Consider the following 25,546-nt stretch of genomic DNA (forward strand, 5'->3'; position numbering starts at 1 on the left):
TGGCGGAGCAGTTTAACTGACGGTTTACTTTTAAGGGTAAGATCTTAAGGTATTCAGACCACTGGCGAGTCCCTGGTGGCTGCTCGGAATAGCATCAATTTGGGTGAAAGAACGAAGGTATGCGAAATGAAAATCTGTTGTTACAGTTTGATTATTTTTTGATGGAACATGATACAGCCTTGTTTCCATATCGTTCATACGATCATCGGGGAGGTAAAGAAGCTTCTGGTGTTCCTTTTAATCATAGGAAAACCATAGACTGATGTCACGTTTACGGATACGAACTCTAATCTTTTTTACTTATGTAACTCTTCCGTTTTTAGCACAAAGACACTAAGAAACTTTCAATGACTTTCTATTTAATTTGTTAGCGCGCTTTGTTTGATTTCTGTTCCGTGACTAGCGAATATCCGCTCAAAGCTAGCTACATAAAGCTCTGTTCATTTCTATTTCCCGTACGTCAAAGTGTAAGAACTAAATTCGCCTTCTATAAGCAAGTAGCTCAGTTGCGAGGAGTCACTGTAGCGAAAGCATTTCGGAGCCGAACGAAGTTTAGGAGTTCTCTACCCCGGAGTCAAGATCCGATTTTTTACCGCCTGTGCTGTACAAGGACTGCCAGCTTAAGTGAATAAAGAGTTTGATGCTGCTACTTGTCCAAAGTTCAACACTGTGGTTATACTGGCGAACTCCGGTGCACAACACCACGTGTCTGCGGCATCGGGAACGCGACAGTAAAAAATCGGATCTTGAATTACAGAGAAGATTGAGGTAAGCCGTACCTTGTAGATTTTAAGGAAGGAGCCTATAAATCATGAATAGAAACGGAGAAGGATTAGTCAGCGAAGGAGCGCATGGAGAACACGAACCAGAAAGGAGGTCACGAAAGCCGTCACGAAAGGCTTTACAAAACGCAGTAGAGACAAATCGTTATGAGGTTAAGACTTTACAGAAAAAGCTCCTTAACAAAATACAGGCCGCCGAGGGCCTTGATGACAGCCGCAACGTAGAAAGTGTTTTGCGTGATCTCGCCACGACATCAGAAGGATTAAACGTAGTAGTACAGGAGCTGCTTAGTTTATACGCGCAGGACGTAAACCATGACTTTGGAGATGACGTCCTCCTCACTAATGAAACCCTAACGCTTCAACGCGCTTACGCCTTAATGGAACGATTAAACAATAGAAAATCCGACAAATTGCTAGAGATCGGTTCTGGCGTAAGTCATTGTTCGTCACGCAAAACCAAATCCGCCAAGTCCCTGTCCTCCGCATCTTCAGCAAGTACCGCGAGAATCAAAGCGATCGCAGAAGCCGCCGCGGCACGCGAAAGCGCAGAATTCGAACGAAAGATCGCAGAAAAGGAACTTCAACGCCGAAAGCGTGAGGCAGAGTTAGAACGCACTCGCGAACAGGAAAGGGCACAGCACGAAAAGGATTTAGCTGTTCTCGCGGCGAACAAAAGGGTCGCAATGGCAGACGCGAAGGTCAAAGCTATCGAACAGGCGATGACAGATGTCGAAATAGGAGAAAACCGTGAATTTCCCGGTGTGCCAAGGGTGAACTTCGAAGAGCGCGTTCTTGATTGGGTCCACACGATTCCCAGCCCAGAAACCTTACTCGCCCAAAAAGGGCCACTTGTTCTATCGCAAAGCAAGCCAATTCAAAACGCCGCCTCCCCACAGTTTCCTGGCACGTCAGTGCCAAACTTACCCCAGCCGCAGATCGATGACAGTTCACAGCAGGTACCCGTCATCGCCTCGACTCCGATAAGAGACGTTACCGGAAGTCAATTAATTGAGACTCTAACGTCAGTAAATCAACAAATAGTCGCCGGTTTAGCTAGACAAAACTTTCCCAAATGTCAACCAGACATTTTCAACGGAGATGCCACGCTTTTCCATCCATGGAAGGCCGCATTTAAAACCATGATCAAAGACGCCGACGTTTCTCCCGTGCAGGCAATAAATTATTTGCGAAGCTTCACTAGCGGGGAACCGCAGCGGTTGGTCCATAATTTTAGAAGACGACAAACCGATCCAGTCACGCTACTCCAGAGTTTGTGGAAGGAGTTAGAAATTCGCTTCGGTAGCGCGGCTATAATCACTAACGCCTTACTGGAGCGCATGCAAAAGGGGGCTATGTTTAACGAAAATGACAACGCAAGATTGCAGCATTTCGCGGACCTTTGCACTGACGTGGAAAGTCAAATGTTGTGTCTTCCTGGCCTCGCGTGCCTCAACTACCCAAACGCGATACAACCGATAGCAGAGAACTCCCGCCCTCGCTCCGCGGAAAGTGGGAAAAGGAGATTGCGAAGCACGCGGACAATAATGCAGGCGCCTACCCCAGCTTTAAGAGATTCGCAAAGGTCGTCCAAATGCAAGCCAGATTGAAGAACAACCCCAACATTTTGGCAGGAAACAAGCCTACCAACCTCCCTCCCAGTCGCCCTGCGCCCAATGCACGTGGAGCGAGCCGGAAAGCGCTTAAGACGAACGCACACCCGGCACTAAAGAAACCAGAAACACGATCGAGAGAGAGCACGAGGAGAAAGCGGTGCCCATTCCACGACCGCGAGGGCCACGACTTAACCGAATGCAAGGCCTTTGCTGAGAAAACCTTAGATGAAAAGGTAGAGTGGATAAAGGGAGCTAAGCTATGCTTTCGCTGCCTATCTGAGGGTCACCAGGCCAGCAGGTGCAAGGCAAACGTTAGCTGCGACGTATGTGGAGACGAAAGGCACATCGCTCTGTTCCACAGAGTAAAAGAGACTCAGGCGAGGATCCATAGTGATAAAGAAAGAGAGGACACTGACGAGGCGAACGTGAACAATAGATGCACAGCGATTTGCGACTCGAGTGGAGGCCGATCCTGCAGCAAAATCCTATTGGTCGATGTCTACGACAGAGAACAGCCGGACCGCACTCGGCGCGTGTACGCTATCGTTGATGAGCAAAGCAACAGTTCTCTCATTAGCAGCGAACTTGCAGACGAGCTGGGAGCGGTCGGACCTCCGGAGAAGTACTATCTGTCCACTTGCAGTACAGAAAGGGAACAGAAATATGGCCGTCGGATAACTGGGGTGGCAGCGTGATCAATGAACGGAGTCGAGTCGATGCTACCAACGTTAATCGAGTGTGATAGCATCCCACAAGACAAGCGCGAAATCCCTACACGAGAGATGGCGAGCAGATTTCCCCACCTACAAGAAATCGCCGACGAGATTCCACCATTTGATAGTACAGCCGGCATTCATCTCCTTATTGGAAGAGACTCGCCCGAGCTTCTCAAGGTCAGAGAGTTTAGAAATGGACCCAAAGGTGCTCCCTGGGCTCAACGACTTACTCTTGGCTGGACGATAACAGGCCAGATGTGCTTCAACTTCATAGACGGCCCGGCCCACGTGCTCGTAAATCGCACCAGTCTCCACATAACCAACGCAGATGAAGTAGAGTTAACAAAGATAGGTGGTTACGAGCTGGTACCCTGCCCTAACAGGTTTTCAGTGAAAGGGAGCCTAACACAGATGAGTGTAGAAGACAACGTCTTCACTGCCACTAGGTACGACAATCAAGTCGCCCCGTCTCGGGAAGACCGAAAGTTCCTAGAAATCATGGAAAGAGAAGTCTGCAAAAATAGCAAGGGAAATTTGGAGATGCCACTCCCCTTTCGTCAAGAGGAAGTACAAATGCCGAACAATCGAATTCAAGCAGTCAATCGTTTAAACGGCCTATTGCGCACCCTTAAAAGAAAACCGCAGATGCAGTCCGACTACTTCAACTTCCTGGAGAAAGTTATCGAGAAAGGCCATGCGTCAGTGATACCAGAGGAAGAGTTGAAATCTGAACCTACGCCCGGTAAAGTTTGGTACCTACCCCACTTTGGCGTCTACCATCCAAAAAAGCCAACACAGATCAGAGTTGTGTTCGACTCGTCTGCGGAGTATAAAGGAGTTTCGCTGAACAAGACCCTACTACCCGGCCCCGACCTAATGAATAGTCTTGTCGGCGTCTTAATGCGCTTCAGGAAAGAGAATACAGCCATTATGTGTGATATCGAGCAAATGTTTCACTCCTTCCATGTCACCCCAAAACATAGAGATTTCCTACGCTTCCTCTGGTTCGAAGACAACGATATCTCCAAACGAGTTATTGAGTACCGTATGAACGTCCATCTCTTCGGTAACGGCCCAAGTCCTGCAGTAGCGACCTTCGGCCTCAGAAAAACCGCGGCTGATGGCGAGGAGGAATTTGGAGAGGAAGCAAAGAAGTTTGTGTGCAGAAATTTCTATGTAGACGATGGCTTAGCTTCGACACCAACACCACGACAAGCCATTATCCTAGTGACCAATACACAGGCCATGCTAGCGAAGTCTAACCTACGACTTCACAAGGTCGTCTCTAATTCCGTAGAGGTCATGGAAGCCTTCCCACTAGAAGATAGGGGAAAAGACATCCGCGACCTTGATTTGCGTCAAGATTGTCTCCCCACGCAGCGTTCGCTCGGAGTTTACTGGGACCTCACAAAAGATGCCTTCACCTTCAAAGTATGCTTACCCAGAAAGCCATTCACCCGCAGAGGGGTCCTCTCAGTCGTGAATGCAGTATACGATCCACTTGGCTTGGCCGTCCCGGTACTCCTGGAAGGTAAACTCCTACTCCAACAACTAGTCAGCATGGGGAGAGGGAAGAATAACAATGCTACCCTAGGATGGGACGACCCACTCCCAGACAGTCTCCTACAAAAGTGGCAGCGATGGCGAGACTCCCTCGCCGAATTAGAAAGGGTCACAGTGCCCCGATCTTACCACCCAGCAGATTTTGGTAGAGTCGCTCAGGCAGAACTACACGCATTCTCCGACGCTAGTAAAGATGCCATAGGAGCCTGCGTTTACTTACGTTTAGTCAACGATGGCAGAGAGGTAGCCACGTCCCTTGTGTTTGGCCAATCAAAGGTTGCTCCCCTACAGACTACAAGCATCCCACGTCTGGAGCTCTGTGGAGCCGTGCTAGCCACACAAGCCGTCGCTAGAATATTGAAAGAAATAGACATCCAAATAGATAACATTAAGTTCTACACCGACTCGAAGGCAACTCTTGGCTACATCCAAAACGAGAGCCGAAGGTTCTATGTCTACGTCGCCAACCGAGTAGAAATTATCCGTAGGGTCTCCTCACCCGATCAGTGGAGGTACATTGAGACAAGTGACAATCCCGCGGACCTAGCCACACGTTGCCTCAATGCGAGTAGTCTGGCCGACTCAGCCTGGCTGAAGGGACCGAGATTTCTCAGAAACCCAGACGCGGTACAGCCTCAACGAGAGAATATTCAACTAGCCGAAGACAATCCCGAAGTTCGAAGAGAAGTGATAGCCCACGCATCATGCATATATAAATGCAGAGGCCTCGGAGCGAAGAGATTTTCACGTTTCTCCAACCTCCACTCCCTAAAACGCGCGATTGCACGCCTCATTGTCAAAGTTAAAGAGTTCAGGCGACAAAAGAATGAACAAAGGCCACCGAAAGCCAGACAAACCTTCAGGAGTCCTACAGCAAACGAGCTAAATCAGGCAATGGACGCGATAATCCGGGCAGCACAGAAGGAAGCCTTTGGCGCAGAGTTAACGAACAAAGATCTCACGGAACAGAAAGAAGGGGAAAGATATCAAAACACGGTAAGGAAGAGAGCCCTGAAGGGCTCCCAGTTTTACGCGCTTGACCCGTTTATCGACGCCAATGGAATTGTTCGGGTGGGAGGACGACTTAGGAGAGCAGAAATGGAGTATGGAGAGAAGCACCCTGCAATCTTACCAAAAGACCACCACGTGTCCGTCCTGGTAATTCGACATTACCATAAAGAGGTCCATCACCAGGGTCGACAGATTACGAGTGGCAAAATTCGCCAAGCCGGCTATTGGCTGATTGGAGGTCATCGCATGGTAGCGAAGGAGTTAGCTTCTTGTGTGCCCTGCAAGAAGCTGAGAGGCCCCCACGTAATCCAGAAAATGGCTGACCTGCCCCAAGATAGAACCGAGGTAGGCCCACCATTCACAAACGTCGGCTTCGACGTCTTTGGTCCCTGGACCATATCCACAAGGAAGACGAGAGGTGGCGCTGCACACTCAAAGCGTTAGGGTCTTGTCTTCACGTGCTTGAATAGCAGAGCCATTCATATAGAAGTACTAGGGTCAATGGACGCCAGTTCGTTCATTTGTGCACTGAGGCGCTTCTTCGCCATACGCGGCCCAACAGCCGTATTGAGGTGCGAAAGAGGGACAAACTTCGTTGGGGGACACACCGAGTTAGCCGAAGCCCTTAAAGAAATGGACGAAACAAAGATCGAGAGATTCGTGACACAACACGGTTGTGAGTGGAAGTTTCACCCACCACACGCATCCCACTTTGGAGGCGTATGGGAAAGACAGATCGGGACCATCCGCCGTGTTCTGGATGCCATGCTAGCCGACCTCGGACCAAGACAGCTGACGCACGAAATCTTGAGCACTTTCATGGCGGAAGTCACCGCTATCGTAAATGCACGACCTATTGCAGCTTTGCCTTCAGACATCAACGACCCGCAGCCCCTGTCACCAGCCATGCTGCTTACAATGAAAACACGCCCACCATGACCACCACCGGGCAACTTCCTGCCCCCGGACCTGTACTCGAACCGGCGTTGGAGGAGGGTCCAGTACCTAGCAGATCAGTTCTGGTTACGGTGGCGCCGAGAGTACCTCCAGAACCTCCAGCCAAGAAGAAAGTGGTACGACGCCCGCAGAGACCTGGCCCCAGGTGACGTCGTCCTTATGAAGGAAGACAGCCAGAATCGCAGTGACTGGCCTATGGGTCGAGTTACGGAGGCCATCAGGAGCGCGGATGGCAAAGTAAGAAAAGTGTCACTTAGGATTGTGAGAGAGGGTAGAGGAAAAGTGTTCCTACGCCCCATCAAAGAGCTCATCCTGCTGGTTCCAGTAGAGGCCCAGTGACAGACCCTTCGACCACGGCAGAGAATTTAAAGGACAAACAATTAGTAGAGCAAGGATCATAGACGATCCTTGGGCGAGGAGTGTCACGTTTACGGATACGAACTCTAATCTTTTTTACTTATGTAACTCTTCCGTTTTTAGCACAAAGACACTAAGAAACTTTCAATGACTTTCTATTTAATTTGTTAGCGCGCTTTGTTTGATTTCTGTTCCGTGACTAGCGAATATCCGCTCAAAGCTAGCTACATAAAGCTCTGTTCATTTCTATTTCCCGTACGTCAAAGTGTAAGAACTAAATTCGCCTTCTATAAGCAAGTAGCTCAGTTGCGAGGAGTCACTGTAGCGAAAGCATTTCGGAGCCGAACGAAGTTTAGGAGTTCTCTACCCCGGAGTCAAGATCCGATTTTTTACCGCCTGTGCTGTACAAGGACTGCCAGCTTAAGTGAATAAAGAGTTTGATGCTGCTACTTGTCTAAAGTTCAACACTGTGGTTATACTGGCGAACTCCGGTGCACAACACCACGTGTCTGCGGCATCGGGAACGCGACAACTGATGAAGGAAGCATTCGAATGATCGCAAATGAAGATTTTTAAAAGAAAGTTTGAACCTTTTATCCACCACAAGACTTAACTCGCCATATACACTGAGTCACTTAGTTCTCATATGACTTCGAATAGGTAATTGTTGTCTTCAACTTGTTAATTTTCTAAGGTTCTGTATTGACGTCTGTTGGAAAAAATATATCTTCGTACGAGGAAGTTGGTCATGGCAGTAAATGAAGAAGTTGTTTGGTAAAAGCGATGGGCATGTTTGGCAATGGAAGTTCAGCAAAAGTAAAGCAAGTTCACGCGTCATGTGTTATTCAATGATCTGCACGTGACGAATTGAAAGCTTGTTTACTCGGAGAGCAAATCGGGCGGTTATAACGTTTGATTTCACTATGTTTTTTCAAATCTTCTAACCGCTCTCGGCAATTTTCTATTAGCCTGCAGTGCAAGCAGTTTTGGTGGTTTTCATATTTCGAGTGTTTAGCCACCATGTTGGATTCGCTGCAGACTGGGAGAATTGGGGCGAGAATGCGAGAATGTCGGAGTGGGTGGGGGGACGGGGAAGGATTTCTCTTTCCCCTCCCCCCTTCCCCAATTTTTCTCTCTCCCTCCCACTAGCTTGGTAAACTTTTTACCTCGCCCCAACTCTCCACTGTTTTTCTAACTCAAGATGGCGGCCTGAACAACCTGGTAAAGACTTGTTTCCATATCTCAAAGTGCCCTTGGACCTGAGGTGCCTGGGAATGAAATTAAATCCTGGAATATAATTAGCGCCCGAACTACCGACGATTTACGACTCCGAACGTTCGCATAGTTCTGTCACTTAAGGTTTATTTTCGCGGATAAAAAAAAGAAATCAAAGACACTAAACCTCAAGGGCGGTTTCAGCTATGGAAACGAGTAGCTGCATGACGGATTTGCTTTGTTTCCATAGCTCAAACCGCCCCTGTGCCCTTCCAAAATCGGTTTCCGTTTCCGGTATTGAAAAAATGTTTCGCGCTCTTTAGCAAATTCACCAGAAAACAATAATCTGATGTCTTAGTTTCTTTAGTGGAGTATATATATATATATATATATATATATTTGGGCAATGACAAGCAATGCAGATGTTGCATCTCATTTATCGGTAATTTTTGATGTACGTTTATTCAGCAAGTCTGGCTACGTTTACCAATCTTACTAGTCTGAAATTTCAGCCGTCTCTTCCCTTTACCCCACGGCTGAAATTTCAGACTACAATCTCACGCGAGATCGACGAAATTGTCAAAGAATGGGAGTTAAGTACAAACTTATCGTTCACTCTTTGGATGGTGGATGACAACTTTGCCGGGAGAATCGGTAAGTCTGACGGTGCAAATAAGCCAAATTCTGTGTTATTCTCCCATCTATTTACTATAAAAGGGGACCAACTAAATCCTCAGTTGGTCTAGTTCTATAAAGGCACTGGCAGAAGGAACAGCACAATACATCACCAATCAATCTGTTATATGTTAAATTTTCTTTTAGCAAAAAAAGACGTATTTTAAGATGAATTGCTAGTTTTTAGATTACAATGGAAGCGCCCATCCCCCCTCCCCTCCATGCTTCTCCCCTCTGTTTTTAACTCCCCTTCAAATAAACCCCCCATCAATGAGGCCTGAAATTCCATAAGCCCCAGTGGGCTTAACAGACCTTGTATAGTATATGTTTCAACAAACTCTCTAATATGATCTTTACAAGACTGGATTAGAATTCACATTATGAGTGATAAGAAGACCCAGTGACAAAATCACTTGTTGGAAGACACTAAATTATAGTTCTGTGTTAGACCCATCAGCTACCGCACACAAAGTCTGGGAAGACCAAAAATTGAAATTTGATGGCATACCATATTTTAAACAACAACAAACATATGAAACATATGTGTGAACTGCGGTTATGAGACGTATATGAGAACGATCCTTCGCAGTAAAGCACTATTTGAGCAATAGTGAAAATCAGACCTGAAAAAAAATTTCAGGCCTCTACGGGACTCGAACCACTGACCTCTGCGATACTAGTGCAGCGCTCTACCAATTGAGCTAACAAGCCAACTGGGAGCAGGCCATCAAATTAATTCGATATAAACCCGTAGATGATAAATCAAACAACAACAAACATATGAAACATATGTGTGAACTGCGGTTATGAGACGTATATGAGAACGATCCTTCGCAGTAAAGCACTATTTGAGCAATAGTGAAAATCAGACCGGAAAAAAAAAAAAATTTCAGGCCTGTACGGGACTCGAACCACTGACCTCTGCGATACTAGTGCAGCGCTCTACCAATTGAGCTAACAAGCCAACTGGGAGCAGGCCATCAAATTAATTCGATATAAACCCGTAGATGATAAATCAAACAACAACAAACATATGAAACATATGTGTGAACTGCGGTTATGAGACGTATATGCGCTGCACTAGTATCGCAGAGGTCAGTGGTTCGAGTCCTGTACAGGCCTGAAATTTTTTTTTTTTTTCAGGTCTGATTTTCACTATTGCTCAAATAGTGCTTTACTGCGAAGGATCGTTCTCATATACGTCTCATAACCGCAGTTCACACATATGTTTCATATGTTTGTTGTTGTTTGATTTATCATCTACGGGTTTATATCGAATTAATTTGATGGCCTGCTCCCAGTTGGCTTGTTAGCTCAATTGGTAGAGCGCTGCACTAGTATCGCAGAGGTCAGTGGTTCGAGTCCCGTACAGGCCTGAAATTTTTTTCAGGTCTGATTTTCACTATTGCTCAAATAGTGCTTTACTGCGAAGGATCGTTCTCATATACATACCATATTTTGTTTTGGAGCAAAAAATTTTTGAGGAAGAAAGCTTGGAAACAAAAGAGAAAAGAAATGAAACTGCAGGTATGGGTTACTCAGTAATCATTTGTCAAGATAAAATTTCCCACAAATTTTTCAATTTTTTTTTGGGGGGGGAGGGGGAGGAAGGGGTGACAAACAACACCCATCTTCATTTAAACAAGAAATAAAACAAGAAATAATCATTGACAAGTAAATAGTATGTGAATACTTTATTCAAGTGTCCCTTTGTTCTTGTTCTAATTCATATGTCATTAGTTGTAAGTTGTACTTGAGCATGGATCACTAAAATTCAAAAAGGAATATTTAAAAATAATTTAAAACACTTATTTTGTGGTACTAAGAGTAAACAAGTAGAAAAAGACAAGAACTGGTATTAACATATCAACACATCTCCCCAAGTAGAAAATTTAGAGCAGAGTGGAACTCCTCAAAGTGCTACTTTGGAAATTGCTTCATTCTATAGAGGGTCTGGTATGTCAAAGTTCTGTTCTATACCCCTTCTATGGTCTGGTTGGAGGATTTTTAAACAATAGAGTGTCTCTGTAGAGGAACTATCGGCTGATAGTTGCCCCGCAGAAATTTCACGTTCTTAAAATAAATATGCCAGAGAAGAACATCAAATTTCCAAAGGGCAACTATGAGACTGATAGTTCCGAGACAAAAACACTCTATTGTCTTTATTGTTTACCACTGAATTTTCTGCCGTGCGCCAGATCAATCATACCCCCCCCCCCTTCCCTACCCCTCCTACTGGTGACGCCTATGTGCAATGTCACCAATGCAATGACTGGTGGCATCTTAAGTGTGTTAACATACCACCCTCGGCTGTAGAATCTAACAAGTCATGGAAATGCGAAACCTGCAATAAAATAAAGCTTTGAAAATGGAAGCTGAACATTCCACTTCTATTTAAGTCAAGTCTTCCGGTTACTAATGAACTACTCTAATTTGACTTTCAAAAACTTTTAAATAGGCTTCCTGAGAGAGTGTTCAGTCAGTAAAGAAATGATAGGCACAAGTGATGCTTTTAGCGACAAAATATTTTGTTGCAGCTTGGACTTCAAGATTTCTGATGAGAAATAGACTCACGCAAAAGCTTTTGGAATCCAGAATAAACTAGCGGTAGCCACACCTTTTTCAGAGATAACTGTTAGGTAATAATTGATATTTTAAGATTGGTAAACGTAGCCAGACTTGCTGAATAAACGTACATCGAAAATTTCCCATGAATCGTGCAACATTTGCATCGCTTGTCATTGCCCAAATATACTCCACTAAAGAAACTAAGACATCAGATTATTGTTTTCTGGTGAATTTGCTAAAGAGCGCGAAACATTTTTCAACACCGGAACCGGAAACCGATTTTGGAAAGGCACAAGGGCGGTTTGAGCTATGGAAACAAAGCAAATCCGTCGTGCAGCTACTCGTTTCCATAGCTGAAACCGCCCTTGAGGTTTAGTGTCTTTAATTTTTTTTTTTTTTATCGGCGAAAATAAACAGAACTATGCTGGATGTGATGTTTACTAAGCCAGATGTTTTCTCTTGGCTCAAAACACACACGAAGTAGACTTATAATTTGTGCACAGCAAGAACAGGGAACGTTCGGAGTCGTAAATCGTCGGTAGTTCGGCGTTAATTATATTCAAGTGATCTAATTTCATTCCCAGGCACCTCACGTCCAAGGGCACTTTGAGATATGGAAACAAGTCTTTACCGAACAACCCATGGGAATATCCACTCGCCCCGCCAAAATCCGCCTGCACTGCAGGCTAGCTGATATTCGGCGCTGAACTTCAGCGCGACTGATATAAAACAGCTTGCTTTGGTTGTTCTATGTAGAGTATTCATAGGTTAGGTCATTACTCTCACTCCCCTAATCCAACTGTACTTTATTTAACGATCGGGATTTATACTTACCGTACAATACTCGCAATCAGTTATTTTACTTTTATAAAGGATGGTAGACTAGATTTATGGTATGATTGGAAGTTACTTACAGCGTTAATGTTATATGACTTTATATAACGCAATATACTACAATCTGCATTCTCAGGCTCGTTCAACTTTCGGTTCGTGAAGACATTTGTACCTGCAATAAACTTCGATGGTCACACGTTCTTTAGAGCGGTTACGTTTTTAAGTCTCTGAGAAACGATGAAAAACCTAAATTTTTGTCTGAAACTCGTTAACTTGTCACTAAACTCTCCCATGCACCCCTCCCCCTCTCTCACTGGCAGTTCAGCAGTTAATTTCTTTAGTCGTTTTTTTGCTCAGTTGGCCCACGACCGGGGAGCCAGGTGATAAATAATGACTGTTCCCTCAGGCAGGCATCTGGCTTCGGTTGTTCAAAGGGCAGATAACGCTATCCAACGGATAAATCGGTATCCAGGGGAGAAGTGTTACCAAAACGTACTGCGCTATCCACCGGATAAAGATTTATTCAGTCCATAGCGTTATATCCATCCTTTGAACAACCGGGGCCTGATGTTTACTCTTAAGGGTAAGCTCTTAAGGTATTCTGACCACCAACAAGTCTCTGGCGATTCCACGGAATTATATCAGTTTGGGTGAATGTACAAAAGTGTGCTCAGTAAAATTCTATTGTTACGGTTTGATCATTTTGTAATCAAACTGTGGTTCAAATAGTTAAGCAAAAGTCTTGATAGCAGACCGTATGTGATGCAAGAGAGTAAGGTCATTTCCCGAATATAATTTGGCCTTCTTTCCATAGTCCAACAATCACTGAAGAAACTTCTCAAGTTTAAAATGTACTTTAAACCTCTTTTAACTTTCCACAACAAGGCCGAACTCGTTATAATGTGACCGCCATTATGTAATATTATCTTCTATTGTTGCTTATTATATTCTCAATCACGAAGTCTTGATAACAAATCTTGGAATCGTATTGACCCTCTGGCGAAAGCAATATCTCTTAGTTCGAAAAAGTGGGACAGTGGCTTCAAATTAAAATGTTGTTTACCACAAGCGATAGGTGTGTTTGGTAGCGGAAGTTCATTAAAACCAGAGAAAATTCTCGGGTGGTTTCGAAACTGTCTGACCGTAATATTGTCTGCACATGATGATTCAAAATTTGTTTACTCGGAAAACTAATCAGGCGGTTAGGGCCTTTGATTCCACCAGGTTTTTTCAAATATTCTCACCTTTGTCACGGTTAGATTGCTGTTACACTCTTACCTTTAGAGACCTTTTTACGACTTCTCCATTTCCTTGACGGAGAAATATGATGCTCCAGAAGTCATACAAATTTTTCCTCCGCCATTGAATAGATGTGTATATCAAATTGTGACATCAATTGATCGCGTTTTGAAGGGCCATAGAGGAACCGAACCGTTCGACATTGTCCTTAAATGGGCACGCAACAGACGAGTGCGTGCAAAAGCAAGAAAAGCAGAGCGGGGGGGGGGGGGTTGGAGGGATTGTGTCACTATAAAACTTACATGATCCCCTCGAAAGGCTCTCTAGCATTCTAATGATATAGGCCTGTAACTCGTTATCTTGTCACCGAGCTCTCCCATGTACGAAACAGCGTGACTAGTGTTTTCTAAATTGTAGGTTATATTTTAATAGAAAAGGTCAAGGTTAAGAACAGTCTATAATTATCGCCGGAGGGGCTCAAACGGTTTGGTTGGGTCAAGATCAAATTTACCTGATTCCTTATAGGACTCTATTTTAATATTATGACCCCCCTCACTGACAGTCAATTGGCAGTCAGTCTTCTATAGTTCCCCCTATATACTCTGAAAGTGACGACTGAGCCACCTCCGTTCCCTGCGTGCTTCCACCTTAAATCCGCAACGCTTTTCCACCTCCCCCCCCCCCCTCCCAGGTGACAAAAAATGTCTGGCCTTTAACTACGTTAATCTCTCCGACAATTCGTTTCACTCGATTAAACGACTGATGGAATACTAGTAAAAAAAATAAAGAACTCTGTGAACGTTCAAACACGTCTGCCGCAGACTATCGATCCTTCACCGTTATGATGGTTAAAAGATGAACATTTTTTATCCAGTGACAGCCGTCCTCGAAGAATTAAATTCTATGTGTTCAGCTCTTAACAGGACCTTGCCAAGCCTTTAAGTTCCAATGACTAATTCGAAATTTCATGCCAAGAGGATGAATAACTTAGTTGTAGAGAACAAAATCATTAAGAGGTTTAGAAAAGTGACGTTGGTCTGCATATCTTTCCTTCATAAGTGTAACATACATACATAGGTCAATTGACCACTCCCCATAGGGGCTTTTCAGGGCCAATTCCCACCCATCCCACCCAGGGGAGGACATCCACCACACAGTAATCTCGTGCGTGGGAAATTGACGTCTCCTACCCCTAACCCTGCAGGAGACGGGGCCTACGGTTTATTCGTCCTTATCCGAGAAGACTAGTTTATCTATCCATTTCTTGATTTTAGAAAGGTAGCAAATTCTCCTCACTTACTTTAAGACCATGAGTATTGGTTCGGCCGGGGCTCGAACCCTCGACCTCCCGCAAAACACAGTCCGGCGCTCTAACCAATTGAGCTAACCGGGAGGCGGTGAGTGTAACATCAATTTAAGCAATATTTTAAAAAGCAAATGTGGCCAAATATTGAACATTTTCAAAATATGGTGGCAACAGCCAAAAAATCGATTCCGCTCATATTCTCGAGTTAGGTAGGTCTTCTGATGAAACAAACCACTGCATACTTCGTTTGGCTGAATATCGATTTATTTTCGAGAAAATCGATAATAACTGAATTCCGCCAAAGTGGCGCTTTTGAAGCTCAAACGTCGCTCAAATTCAAAGTTTGGAGCGTCGTGCCACAAATTGAAAACATTGATAAAAATTATCAAATCTAGAAAAACAACATCAAACCAAATGTTGTCAGCAATTTCAGAAATTCTTCTTCGTTTATGAAAATGAAACATTAATTTGGCTTTAATGTTTCATTTTCACTCACCAAATACAAAATAAAGGCTTTATGTCAAGACTTTGGTCTGTTTATAGCATGAATTATGCTCAAAATTCCATTTTGCTTGGCCTTAGAGGAGCATTGAGATTTTGTGCCAAAAACCCAACAAACCTTAATAAGCGAAATTTTTCTCAACTGATTCTGATAAATGGGTCACTAAAGTACATACTGGATTTGGTATGAAAGTTATGCAAGAAGGCAGGTGAATGTTATGGTTTTTCGAAAAATAGCAATTTTGGGTAGGGATTTTTCACCTCAGATGTGACCTAACTTTAGCCCCAGGCCCCTCTCTGTCTAATCGCTTTAGAACAAAGTTATATTTCTGAAGTAAAAGCTCCACTATAGCAGAGTCCATGGTCAGATTAATTTGGCAGCACAATTTACCAATGGAGTTTTAAAGCACTATAAAAATGCTACCTAGAAGGATGAATTTTTGGTGCTCCATAGGCCACAAATGGGACCCCCCCTGAAACTCCAGAACAAACAGTCAGAGAAGTGAACCAAAGTGGCTTTTGAAATATCTTATCACACTCAACTTTTGTGCCAAGTTTCAGCCAAATCGGTTGGCCACCACTTTTGGTCCCTGGAACACTTTCTCAGACAGGGACACTTAAGACTCCTGTGATCAAACCAATAAAGAATTCTTACGCTGGTTTCTGGTGCTGAAATTAAGCACAATAAATGTAACACAACTTGCTTTGGTTACTCTGTGTAAAGTATTCATAGATCAAGTGATTACTCTTATTCCTCTAATTCAACTATACTTTATTTACCGCACAATACTCGTAATCAGTTTTTTTACTTTTACTTAGGATAGCAGATTTACGGTATGATAGGAAGTTACTTACAGTGGTAACGTTATGTGACCTTATGTAACGTAATACGCCACACTGCATTCTCAAGCTCGTCAAATTTCGGTTCGTGAATACGTTTGAAGACGTTTGTACGTGCAATAAAATCTCGACGGTCACATGTTGTTTAGGGTTGTTAAGCTATTAAGTCACTAAGAAACGATGAAAAACCCAAATTGTTGACTGAAACTCGCTTTCTTGTCTCTGAGCTCTCCCATACACGAAACACCATGACTGGTGTTTTCTAAATTGTAGATTATATTTGGAAAGAAAAGGTCAAGGTTAGAAACAAGTCATTATTTGTCGCTTGAGGTGGGGAGGGTCGGAGTATTTTCGTTGTGTCAATGTTAAAGTCTCCCGACCCCCCATGAGGTTATGTAATATTCTTATGATTTCCCCACCCCCCTCTCCTCATTGACAGTCAATTACCTGAGGTTCTTTTTATTTTGTTCTGTTGGCCTGTGACTGAGCCTCCTTCCGCTCCCCCCTGATGACTATGTGAGACACGCCAAAATAAATTATTCACGGGGGGAGGGGTGGGGGGAGCCAGGTGATAAATAATGACTGTTCCCTCAGACAGGCATCTAATGTTTACTGTACTGTTGAGGGAAAGATCCTGAGGTATTTTGACCACTAACAAGTCTCGGGCGACTCCACGGAATTACATCAGTTTGGGTGAAAGTACAAAGGTATGCTCAGTAAAATTCTATTGTTACGGTTTGATCATTTTGTAATCGAACTGTAGTTCAAATTAGTTTAGCAAAAGTCTGGATAAAAGAACGATGTAATGCAAGCGAGTAAGGTCATTTCCCGAATATGATTAAGCCTTGTTGCCATATCGTTCCTCCGACCACTGGGAGAAAAACGAAACTTCTGAAGTTCGTTGTAATCATGTGAAAACCAGTTGTCAAGCATTTGAATGAAGCCATCGCAAATAAAGGTTTTTAAAAGTTAGTTTGAACCTCTTATGACTTGCCCCAACAAAGCCTAACTCACCATCATGTGACTGCGAATAACGTAATATTATCTTCTGTTTCTTATTATATTCTCAATCCAAAAGTCTTGAATACGTATCTTGAGATCATATTGACCTCTAGTGAAGACAATATCTGTTCGTTCGAGGAAGTGGGACACTGACTTCAAATGAAAATGTTGTTTATTACAAGCGATAGGCATGTTTGGTAACGGAAGGAAGCTCTTTAACGCTAGAGAAATTTCTCAAGTCATGTTTCGAAACTGTTTGACGTTAGTGATTTGCGCGTGACGAATTAAAATTTTGTTTACTCGGAGAATTAATCAGGCGGTTAAGAACTTTGATGTAACCATTTTTTTTTTCTCAAATCTACTTATCTTTCTCGGCGATTGGCTACATTTCACAGAAAAATATGATTCTCCAGAAGTAATACTTGCAGGTTACACCTGTACCTGGACCTTGATCAGAACCTGCCCCTGCCATCGCTAACTATTGTATTTCCTCTTCTTTAACAAAACTGTCCTTTTTATTCATTTATTAATTTATTTATTTACTTTTTAATATAGGGGAGTGCCTCGCATGGGACCTCGCGTCCCGTTCGCACCCCCCCCCCCCACCTTTTTGGGTCTTTGTAATATTGTACTAAGTGCTGCTATTGTGTGGGTTTTTTTTTTTTTTTATTTATTTTTTTTTTTTAGAAGTCAAACCCAATAAAGTTGTTGAAATTAAAAAATAAAATGAAAAAAAAAATTGAAAAATACATGAATATATCAAATTGTGACATTTAATTGATCGCGTTTTGAAGGGCCATTGAGGACGAAATTGCATTTAAGTGGCAAGCAACAGACAAGTGGACGCAAAAATGATTAAAACTGAGCGGGGATTCGCGGGGGATGGGAGGATTTTGGTTAATTGGTGTCACACTAAAAGTTACATGATCCCCTCTAAAGGCTCTGTAGTAATTCTAATAATATTTTTGTCTGTAACTCGTTTTGTTGTCACCGAACTCTCCCATGTACGAGACAGCGTGACTGGTGTTTTCTAAATCGTAGGTTATATTTTGATAGAAAAGGTCACGGTTCACACGGTTTGGTCGAGTCACGATAAAAAATTACCCGACTCCCCCTAGGGTTTTATGGTATTATTATGACCCCTCCTCACTTACAGTCAGTCTTCTCTAGTCCCCCCTATATACTCTGAAAGCGAAAACTAATCCACCTCAGTTCCCTCCTTAAAACCATGTGATTGCCCCAAATCCCCCCCACCCAGAAGATAAAAAATATCTGGCCTTTACTTCCGTTAATCTCTTCAACAATTCATTCAGTCCATTAAACGACCGATGGAGTACGAGTAAAAAAGAAATTAGAGCCTTATATTTGCCTCTATAGCATTGGAACAGTTGCAATTCGAGAAAGTGGTCTCCTTGATTCTATCAAAAATCTTTGCTTTTCTATATTTTTTAAATAGTTTCCTTGCTATTGTGTACTTGCGTTTGACACCTTGGAACCTTGACACCTTTTATATACGTGCTGTCTGCCAGATTCAATTTGAAAAACTTACTTTAATATTTTTTCTTTTTACTCAGGTCCATAAATCATGAAGCCGTTTTGTTGCATGAGGACCATCAAAGGTGTTTCCACCTTCTCCGTCATCTGTCCAGTCATCTGGTATATTCTCGTCATTCAAGGACAAGCAGTATTTCTTTTGAGCATCATGTTGAATGATCCAATTGAAATTATCGTTTTTGTCATTATAAACATTGGTGGTGGGGCTGTAGTCATGTGGATGCTTAGTAAGATGCTCCAATTATGCGTCGGTGCGTCAACTGTCTTGTCTTTCATCCTGCCAGCCTTAGTCTATACTGCTATCATTTGGATTGAATGGGCAATGTTAAATCAGGAAACTCCTTTTTTTCAAGTAACCATCTGGAATCTTCCAGCATTTGGGATTTTGCCTGTGATGTGGATTACAAAGTGGATGCTGAATAAATGCATGGTATGGGCTCTTTTATTAATGCACATCTTATTTCAAAATATTCCTTGATGCTTTCAGGTCATCCATTAGAAACCAATGCACAATGCTCTCCCATGATAATAACTGGGAGGGTCTCAGTAACGAGGTTTAACCGTCAGTCGTGAAAAACGAAAGACTTTTACTGTCAACCGTCAAGGATGCAACTGAATCATGTATTAACCATCAAAAGGTTTCAGGAATCGCTCATTTTAGCCGCTTGCCAACAGTAGTTTTAGAATGATAAACTAGTTAGTCTCCAGATTTCCAAAAATTTTCAGTTCGTGGTCGTTTCCATTGCCTGCAGAGCAGGCGTAATTTGGGGAAGCGAGTGCTCAGCATTTTCTTCCCGAAAAATGGCCGCCATCTTTGATTTTAATGGCATGCAGCAGAACGCTGGGGAGAGAAGAAAATTTGTACCAATTTATGCCATCGTTTGGAAGATCTTTTACATTCAGTTTACTCAGCATCTCGTGTTCCCGTTCCAACTGGGCGGATGAGGTACTCTCTGTGTTTTCTAAGGTGACATTTTTTTGATCGCATAGGAGAAACTTCCTTCAACGGGATCTTCCCGATCGGGCAACTAACACGTACAGATTTAAATTTCCTCCACGATGGACTAGCTTTCTCTGGCGTGTCGAAAGTTCCTTTGCTGGTTTTAAATGGATTAGACGTCGTTGCAGTTGTTTTCTTGACAAAGTAGTGCAACTGACCTAAATTTCTAACTTGTTTGTTTTTAAAAATTCTCTTTTAAAATCGGCCTTCATACTAACAATGTTCTTTTTTGTCATTTTTCAAAGGCTCCTTAAACTTTCTCACACCTATTTTTAAGCTTAGATTAAAGATAAACCCTTCCTCTTTAAAAACCTGCTATTTGGTTTCTCACTTATTGCTTCTGGCAATTGGGGAAGCGACCTTTAACAACGCTGCTGCGCTAGTTTCAACCCTTTCTTCTCTTATTCTGGGCTTTTCAAGGCGCGATTGCATTCAAATCTCCTGCTTCAGTGCTCAAGAATAAGTAAAGAGGTCTAGGCATTCTGCATGCGCGATATTTACGGCCATTTGGGTTGCAAACACGAAAATCTCGAGCTATTTTGCACTAAAGGAAATCCAACTTGACGAACAATTTTGCTCAAAACAACCCTAAAATACTCCTTCCGTTTCGAAGGTTTAAAAATATTTTCTGATGAAGAGTGGCTTTACTTATGGAGATTTCCGAAATGTATATTGAAGGAAACTCCACAAAGCCTACATTTGTCACTCGCCTTCTCGGACATTGTAGCTGTTTGACCGGCTCACCAGATCGACTTCACGTGTTTGTTTTTGCCGGAAGTTATTACCAAAGGTTTTTAAACTGATTTTTATTGGTTACCTGTTCATTACTGGCAATATAATGAGGCATAATTAGTCAGGGGGTGTTTCGCATTTTAACAGCCTTTTCGGGCAGGCGTCTTCTCCCCCTTGCCCCGCCCCCTACCCTCAATCTGACTCGTAATCAAACATGGCGGATAAACGATCCCGAACTAAGAACGTTAACTGACCCTAATAAGACGTTCTGCAGGCTATCATTTCCATTGAATTTTCGCCCAAAAACCAACAGTTTGAAAATATCAGTTTTAATGTTTAACTTATACTTTGATATTGGGAATTAGTATATACACACACTCAGTGATCTTGGCGTTTCAAGCATTCTGATTGGTTCGTTATCTTGGGCTAATCAACAATGTACACCTTCGAGCGAGTGAATAATGTGAAAAACAAAATAGTGGGCGTAAACTCAAGTTTCGCTAAAGTTTCAGAAGCAGAAATTGGCTTCCTTTTAATTTTGTCGAGATCACTTCGTGTGTATATACTAAAACAATTATTCTTTTCAATTTCGGTGAATAGTGGCTTTCGGGAATATTTACCTGACTGGTAAATATTTAGCCGGTAAATCGGTAAACATTTAGCCACTTTTCACCTCGATTTCAAAGAATAATTGTTAAATAGCCGACTTCATTATTAATATTTAAACCTGTCTTTGAAAACTCCGCTACGCGCCATTTCATGTATTTCCTCCCGTTCGACAGGATCACAACTGAGATCACGCGTCGTGTGAAGTTTCCTTTAAGCTGTTGATAGCTTCATCTTAAAAATCCTTGTATTGGAAGGTTTAGGTCTGTATGCTAATGATTCCCTCGAGCTCAACGACGTTTTCATCTTTGATCCATGTTTAAAATGCTAGAAGTAAGCGAAAGACTAACGATCCAATCGACTAAAAGAGAATCCTAAAAGTGCAAGATACGGATAGATTAAAGAAGAAGGTAACAACACATCAGCTTGTTCCACATCCAGTGTTCGACACTAACTCTTGCCCAATTGCCTGGGGCAAGTAAATTACCTCTGTGGGCAAGTAAAACAACTCCAAGGGTTGCCCGATCGGGCAATCGGGATTTTTTGATCGATTCAACTTACAAAGAGGGAAGTGTCTAATAATGTAACGAGATGACCACAAACCTGAGCAAAAAAATAAAGCAAAATCAAAAATATTAGCTGTGTTATTCATTTCTCTGTTAAATATATATGGGTACAAACCTCGAAACGTATCCAAAAGCGTAGAAGATACAAATGTCCGAACATTACAAATGTCCGAACATTACAAATTTGTAGCCGCCATGTTGTTTCTCTATGCGAAAGGAATGCTTGTTACAATAAAACCCAGTTTCCGCACGACTAAACGCACCTCCATGTTGGCATATCGATCAAGTCTGTACATTTTTTGGCGAAATGAGTCTGTTTCAGTTCGGGTTTGTCAGAAAAAACGAAATGGTGATCATCGCCACATCGCCAGAAATTTGGGACAAGATGGCGGCCGCGCGTGTGCATCATATACAGTAATGGCACTTAAAGTACTTAAGATAATGTATGAGGAAAAAGATATATGTATCATTTTCGATGCGGTGGATCTTTGTGCATAGCTCGAAACATATTTTAAATGGACCAGCCGAGTTATTGATAAGGAAAAGAGGTACCAAATTCAAAACACCAACCCAGGTATATAATCCTGTAGTCAATTTCTGCTCCTTTTCCCCATACATTTTATTAAAATTCCCTTAGAGATCATCTTGATATCCCATAAATACAGGGAGAACCTAATCGAGAATCCAAGGTGTACAGATCGAAATGAGTTGTATGAAGCCTGCTTTAGCTCTGTCACTCGTAGTATGTTGATTCCTCTAAGCAAAAGTTCTTCCAAGAGTCATTGAGTTTTCTGCATTCATAGTTGAGAAGAATCTAAAAAGCCGTGCCGCCGTTTTTAAAGTCCTCCTTGTTTACGTGTTCATCAGAAAACGCTGAAAAAGTCGGTAGGAAAGTGATTTTCGCCAACTATGTTTCTTGTTTTCAAAATCCCCTGGTGTTTCTTGGGATAGCTAAGTCTCTGGCAACTCCCGTACAAATTCTTTATTGATCGCTTAGATCGAGTAGCAATGGCCGCCATCTTGTATTCCGGTAAAATGCGATACATCGCTGACTCAAACCCACGGGCTTGAAATGTCCCCGATTTCCGGAGTGATGTTTGGTTTTTTCGTTTTTATTTAGCGGAGAAATAAATAACACAGCAAAGATTTTTGATTCTACTTTATTTTTTGCTCAGGTTTATGGTCATTCCGTTATATTATTGGCGACCGTTAAAATTGAAAAAAAGAATTATAACCTTCAAGCGTCAAAGCTACATGCCTAGTAATATAATACCCCGCTTTATTAGATATTTATTTCATAAAAATTTCACTGACTTTTTTGTTTTGAGAACAAATATACAAGTCACGTGACATGGTATTTAGACGCTTTGAAGTGGAAAGACGTTAATCGGCACCTGTCTAACGTCAAAATGCAGCCCAATACTAACTGTCAAAGGGTTTCGAGGTCTATCAGATCTCACTTTTTTGTTAATTCGTCACGAACAGATCTGTACCTTGAAGATACTTAAGTCTCTGTGTTTCTGAATGTGTACTCACTTTACAGTCATTCCCACAAATATTCGCCTGACTGTAAAATTTCCAATTCATGTACCGACCAACAGGAAGTATTTTTCCTTTTATCTGCAGGTTTTATTACTTCCTATCTCTTGTGGCCACAGAAAAGTTGTCTTTACCGGAAGAAGTTCCGTTCCTCTTCGAGAGATTATTTTGACCGTCGACGAAGAAATTCCAACTGAACAAGACTTTCAAGAACTAAAAACTAACGCTCTACCCTATTTATCAGACGTTCAGAATGCTCTGGAAAAGAGATGGATGCCAACGGATTATTTTTTCGCAGGAAGCACAGTAGAGAGATTTGGCATCGCAATGATGATCTCGCAAGAAGCTAGATGCTTCGGATTGGCACCCTTAGGCTCATTAGATGCCGACCTCGACGTGATGTTTTGCTGTTCGGGAGTAAGAGCTTCTTTTTCTGGTCAAGATGACTTACTTGTTGAGCCATTTATTAGTGGAAGGGAAGGCTTCACGGGATATGCACAACTTGTTTACTTCACTCTCAGCGTTGAGAAAGTATTTGTCAGTTCAACTCTTATCAGACAGCGGGCGAATGGTGCTGTTCAAAACATGCCCGTGGACAATCTACCCAGCGATACATGCTGTTTTGGCACAATCGACTTCGGTCCCAAGGTCAGCTTTAGCTCCAGAGGGCCCACGATGAAGCTTTGTGTTGCTCCTCTTTTCGAGGCTGACTTTACCATCTGTATCCATTGCCCTGAGTGGCCACCAATGAGTGATTGGTCCTCTCGTCTAAGGTACTGGCCTGGTGCAACCGATGTAGAGAGAATTATGTCGCTTGGCTGCCATCTCGTGGCCAAACCAGCACCAAGCGACAAGAATAAAACAAGCTGGCGATTCTCGTTTTCCCTTGCAGAGGTGGAGCTTTCTAAACTTGTCTCAGATACAGCGAGAAAATGTTTCTTGGCTCTGAAAAGTATCCTGAAAGACCATCTTCAACCCGTGATGCCTGAACTTACTTCTTACCACATCAAAACGATATTCTTGAATACTCTTGAAAAGGTACCAGTTGGTTTCTGGGTGGAGGACAATATAGAAGAATGTTTCCTGACATTACTAACGGAGCTTCGAGATGCTTTGCAGTTCAGGAATTGTCCCCATCACTGGTTTAGCTCCGTCAATTTGTTCGAATCAGAAGATTCGTGCTTTTGCATGAACACCATGAACTTCCTGCCTTTAGCGAAGAAAGTAGAAAGAATTCTGCGGGACCCTGCTCCATTTATTTTGGACGATGGATGCTGTTGTCTTTCACCATGCTGCTGTCCGGTACTGCATCCCATATTTACTCGACGAACCATCGATCAACTTTTGACAGTTTATAAAGAGATCCCGTTTTCTGTCGATGGCCATGGAGACCCACCGGTTGGCAATCATGCTGACCAATCATCTCCTGAATTCTCATCTCCAAGATCTGAAGCTCATCTTCACGACAGAAGTTTTTTTGAACACGAGAAAGAACAAGTTATCACTTCTGAACCAGCTTGTCTGTACCCAAGTAAACCTGGAGACAAAGAGTTCCTTTTTAGCGTGTAGGACATTCACCTCCACTCAAAGATCGTGTGATAGCGTTATTTAAGTAGAACTGCTGTTTCAGACAGACTAAGCCGGACAACTTTTTCTCAGATGTCTTCGCGTCAATCCTGATTGAGGACAAAACTAGCTCACAGTACTTGGCCAAACTTGAAGAACCTTCTTTTTTTTTTTTAATTGTTTTACTAGTTGATAATTTTTTAATCTATTCCAAGCTATTTTTTTTAACCTCACTCAGCCTTCTTACTTTACTAACTAGCAAGGTAGTTGAAAACAAGTGTGAATACCGTCTTAATTTCGGTCTTCTATAAAGAACATTACCGTAAAGAACCGTTTGGTTCTCAATTTCGCTAAGCATGCGCAGCTATTGACCTAGTGTCATACTCCACAGCGTAATTGTGTATGTATTACAGAACTCAGCCTCAAAACAAAACAAAAAACAAAAAACAAACAAAAAAAATATTTAAAAAACCTCCGATATTATGGTAATGATACTGTTAGGAAAAAATTCTGTCTCGGCCACTCATGAGAATAAAATTAAAGGCTTAAAGTTGCCGCTGGTGTACGATTCAACAAATTTGTTTATCATTGAAGAGAAATTCACTGAAATAATACGTTCTTCTTATTGCAAAAGGAAGTTTCTTACGTCCAATTGGACACCCCAGACAACACGAACAGCAAACCAGCGTGCTTACATGCGTTTAAGTTTCCCTTGTTTTAGCTGCTTGCCCACAATTTCTGTCAAATCTGCTAACTAATCTGCAAAAAGACTTTACCTATGCAACACTATTTTGCCCGAGA

At 42.6% G+C, this 25,546-nt stretch overlaps 3 protein-coding genes across 4 annotated transcripts; all 3 read left to right on the top strand.

Annotated features, from left to right (window-relative positions):
• On the top strand, positions 1 to 25,322 carry LOC111344575 (uncharacterized). Of its 2 annotated transcripts, none has more exons than XM_088734052.1 (3): positions 1 to 117; positions 18,757 to 19,166; positions 23,267 to 25,322. In XM_088734052.1, exons 2-3 carry the CDS (start codon positions 18,768 to 18,770, stop codon positions 24,746 to 24,748), a joined length of 1,881 nt encoding a protein of 626 aa, XP_088590178.1. In that variant the 5' UTR covers positions 1 to 117; positions 18,757 to 18,767; the 3' UTR covers positions 24,749 to 25,322. The 2 variants fall into 2 exon arrangements, with proteins under 2 accessions (XP_088590178.1, XP_022807553.2); XM_022951818.2 differs by lacking the exon at positions 1 to 117 and adding an exon at positions 16,740 to 16,887.
• Positions 3,097 to 6,132, top strand: LOC148723205 (uncharacterized). Its single transcript, XM_088734408.1, has one exon. The coding sequence runs from the start codon at positions 3,097 to 3,099 to the stop codon at positions 6,130 to 6,132; it is 3,036 nt and encodes a 1,011-aa protein (XP_088590534.1).
• Positions 6,190 to 6,627, top strand: LOC148723206 (uncharacterized). Its single transcript, XM_088734409.1, has one exon. It carries the CDS (start codon positions 6,190 to 6,192, stop codon positions 6,625 to 6,627), a length of 438 nt encoding a protein of 145 aa, XP_088590535.1.
• Positions 25,323 to 25,546: the final 224 nt, after the last annotated feature.

The sequence above is a fragment of the Stylophora pistillata genome, chromosome 9 (assembly GCF_964205215.1).
Source record: "Stylophora pistillata chromosome 9, jaStyPist1.2, whole genome shotgun sequence".
NCBI lineage: Eukaryota > Metazoa > Cnidaria > Anthozoa > Scleractinia > Pocilloporidae > Stylophora > Stylophora pistillata.

Excerpts from the sequence above, each read along its gene's own strand:
- LOC148723205 (XM_088734408.1), top strand. The coding sequence starts at position 3,097 with ATGAACGGAGTCGAGTCGATGCTACCAACGTTAATCGAGTGTGATAGC.
- LOC148723206 (XM_088734409.1), top strand. The coding sequence starts at position 6,190 with ATGGACGCCAGTTCGTTCATTTGTGCACTGAGGCGCTTCTTCGCCATA.
- LOC111344575 (XM_088734052.1), top strand. The coding sequence starts at position 18,768 with ATGAAGCCGTTTTGTTGCATGAGGACCATCAAAGGTGTTTCCACCTTC. Across the intron at positions 19,167-23,266 it reads GGATGCTGAATAAATGCATG|GTTTTATTACTTCCTATCTC; the intron begins GTATGGGCTCTT and ends TTTTATCTGCAG.